Source organism: Sinocyclocheilus rhinocerous, unplaced genomic scaffold (assembly GCF_001515625.1).
Source record: "Sinocyclocheilus rhinocerous isolate Xijiao unplaced genomic scaffold, SAMN03320098_v1.1 scaffold3947, whole genome shotgun sequence".
Lineage (NCBI taxonomy): Eukaryota > Metazoa > Chordata > Actinopteri > Cypriniformes > Cyprinidae > Sinocyclocheilus > Sinocyclocheilus rhinocerous.
Window position 1 is genome coordinate 20998 of NW_015645088.1, and position 3118 is coordinate 24115.

At 36.0% G+C, this 3118-nt stretch overlaps 1 protein-coding gene across 1 annotated transcript in view; it reads left to right on the top strand.

The window, feature by feature from the left end:
• The window catches only part of LOC107705752 (uncharacterized), a gene marked incomplete at its 3' end in the record, with an annotated part of 4878 nt that extends 2411 nt beyond the window's left edge, over positions 1-2467 (top strand). The window contains exons 5-8 of the mRNA XM_016509209.1: positions 993-1319; positions 1746-2027; positions 2190-2315; positions 2403-2467. Of these exons, the coding sequence (XP_016364695.1) occupies positions 993-1319; positions 1746-2027; positions 2190-2315; positions 2403-2467 (800 nt within the window). The remainder of the gene's footprint in view (positions 1-992; positions 1320-1745; positions 2028-2189; positions 2316-2402) is intronic.
• Between the last annotated feature and the right edge of the window lie 651 nt (positions 2468-3118).

A 3118-nucleotide genomic window follows, 5' to 3' on the forward strand; every position in this document is an offset into this window, starting at 1 on the left:
TAACTCTGCTGATCACGGATTGGCCGGAGAGAATCATCACTACCTGCGTCACTGAACTTGCGACACAAACACAACAGAACCGCTAGATTTAAATCGGCACAGCCAGCGAAGGATCGAACACAATTGTTTTGAACGAGCGCACTTTTTTTTAACAACCAAAAAGTGGCTGTTTCATTGTCTGTTGAGGAAATACAGACGCTCCTCTCGTTGATAGAAGAGGAGCAGATCCAGCGAGAGCTTGATGGGGCGACGCAGAATGAAAAAGTTTTTAATGCCACAAAATTTAAATGAATTTTACCTTCCCTCACTCCAAATCATGTTAGTGTTTATAATGTTTTTTTTTCTCCTAACATTCATTTTATTTGGACCTATTCAGTGTTTAAATTATTTCTGAAAGTAATAGTAAAATGTGACTTACACACCAATGCAAGTTTTGTTTTGTTTTTCTTCCCCCCTGACCTGGTGCAACTTTCCGGAAAATATGGTAAATTTAATTATATTATGCTGTAGTATTATAAAGTACATATACAATAGGGAACATTGGCACCAATAAAACAATCATATTATGTTCATTCCTCCTACCCATATTAAACGTTAGCCTTAAACACTGTTATAATAATGAGGAGGTTCTTGGAAAATCCTCTCCCCTGTAAGGGGTCCCTGGCTCCAAAAAGTTTGAAAACCCCTGATCTAAGATACCCAGCAGGCTTTGTTTCAGCCAGTATGATTGTACAATTCAATGGCATCATTTCAATAGGGCACAAGTAAATGTCTTTGTCTAGTCAATTTCTATAGTATTTTTTTTTCCAGTAATTCTTATGTTATGGTGCTGTTATGTGATGTATGTCTTTCTATAATCTTAAAAAAAAAAAAGATTTTTCAAGTCAAAATACTACGAAGCTGTACATTATTTCCGTTTTAAATGTTTAAAAAACCAAAACGTTTGGTTAAACAACATTAAACTAATTGTTGCTAATTGTTTTGTTCTCCAGGTGTGTTTGGTGTTGGGACCAATGAAGTGAAGTCTGTTTCAGTGAAGAAGGGAGATTCTATAATTCTACACAGTGATGTTAATGGGATACACAAATATGATGAGATCGAGTGGCGTTTTGTACAACTACGTATAGCTAGAATAAAGAAAGCAATCGGGAATGATCCTCAATATGATAATGACGAAAGATTCAGAGACAGACTGAAGCTGGATCAGACTGGATCTCTGACCATCACAAACACCAGAACCACAGACTCTGGACTTTATCAATTAACTATCACTATTAAGAATCAGGAGACTATCAAGAAATTTAATGTTACTGTTTATGGTAAGTAGAGAATTCATGTAATCTGTCCCTTTCATATTCATATTGTAAATAATACTAAATCATCTTTATAGCCTGCTGTAGTTGATGTTTTTATGTTTGAAATGAGAATATAGGCAATAGATCAGTTTTCAATGCACTTTTTGTATTAATGTTTGTATTAATAAACATACTAATGTTCATTATTATTTCATGTAAGTTTATAATAGGGCTGCAGAATTCATCAAACTTATAAGACCTGTCTAATTTGTCTAATCAATCCATTCAGTGGCACCCACAACCGACCCCCAGGTCCTGGGCCCAAAAACTGCTTCACATCCTCCAGGTTCAGTATCTCTAATAGTGCTGATATCCACTGCTTCTGAAATTCAGTTCTGTATGATTATTTCACTTCATCTTTATTTCTGTTTATTTTTTCATGTTTTCCAGCTCGTCTTCCAGTTCCTGTTATCTCCAGAAACTCTTCACATTGTTCATCATCATATTGTTCATTGGTGTGTTCAGCTGTGAATGTGAGTCATGTGACTCTCTCCTGGTACAAAGGAAACAGTTTATTGTCCAGCATCAATGTGTCTGATCTCAGCATCAGTCTCTCTCTACCTCTGGAGGTGGAATATCAGGATAAAAACACCTACAGCTGTGTAGTGAACAATCCTGTCAGCAACCAGACCAAACATCTCAACATCAGCAAACTCTGTCACACATGTGCAGGTATGTCACTTGCGTTTTTTTCTACACCATTACACATACATATGTAAATACACACACTATGACTGTTTCTTTTTATCATTACAGTTTCAGACCTACATTACGTTTATATAGTGCTAATGCCTCAAAGTTTTTGTTATTGATCTGACATGTTGTCCATTACAGAACCATTTATACCCTTATTGAACATACCCTTACTGATCTCTGCTGCTGCTGCTGGATCTCTGTTGATAGTAGCTGCAATCTGGATCTTCTGGATCTGCCAGAAACAAAAAGAAACACATCAACAGGGCAAGTGTTTCCCATAAACCTATTGATATCAGTACAAAATGTAAGAGTTTTGCTGTTTTAACATTTCTGCCATTATTATTGAAACAGTTCAGACCCATGATGATGTAACTTATGCTGATCCAACGTTCTTCAAAAGAAATGCACATAAAGTGGTAAGATCATTCTTGTTAGAGGTACACTGTACAAACATTGTATGATTAAGCAGGAGGTTATATAATAGTTTTATATAATCATTTTTATTTCGTTGCAACTCAGTGTAAATAAAAAGCTGGAGAGGGCAATGAAAAGAAAACACGATGCTCAGTTCTGAACACTAGTGAGCTGCTTCACTGTCTACACAGTGACATTCGAACAGAAATGGACTGATTTGATCGAACTCATGCTGTTATACAAATAATGCTCATGATGTGAAGCACTCAACTGCCTTATCAAAAGATAAGTGTGATGTTCTTTTAGCATTTGGCCCAAACAAGGCATCTAATAAAAGCTTAGCTGCCTATACTGTAAGAACACCCTTCATGTCAGGAGTGCTGCAGTGATGCTTTAAAGTACTGTTGGGCCAGATCACTAAGCTTTGAAAAGAGCTACTGTATCTGAACTGCAGCAAACCCCACAGCCGTTAACATGGACAAAAACACATCTGACTTCTGAACTTATGTAAAGATCCAACACAATATAATAATGAAAAATAATATTTATTGTATCATGACGTCCCCTACAGACTTACAGTATTCTGGAAGATTGCTTAAAGGTTTTTTACTATCAATTCACTATTCACAAATAAACATAACTACTACTACTTT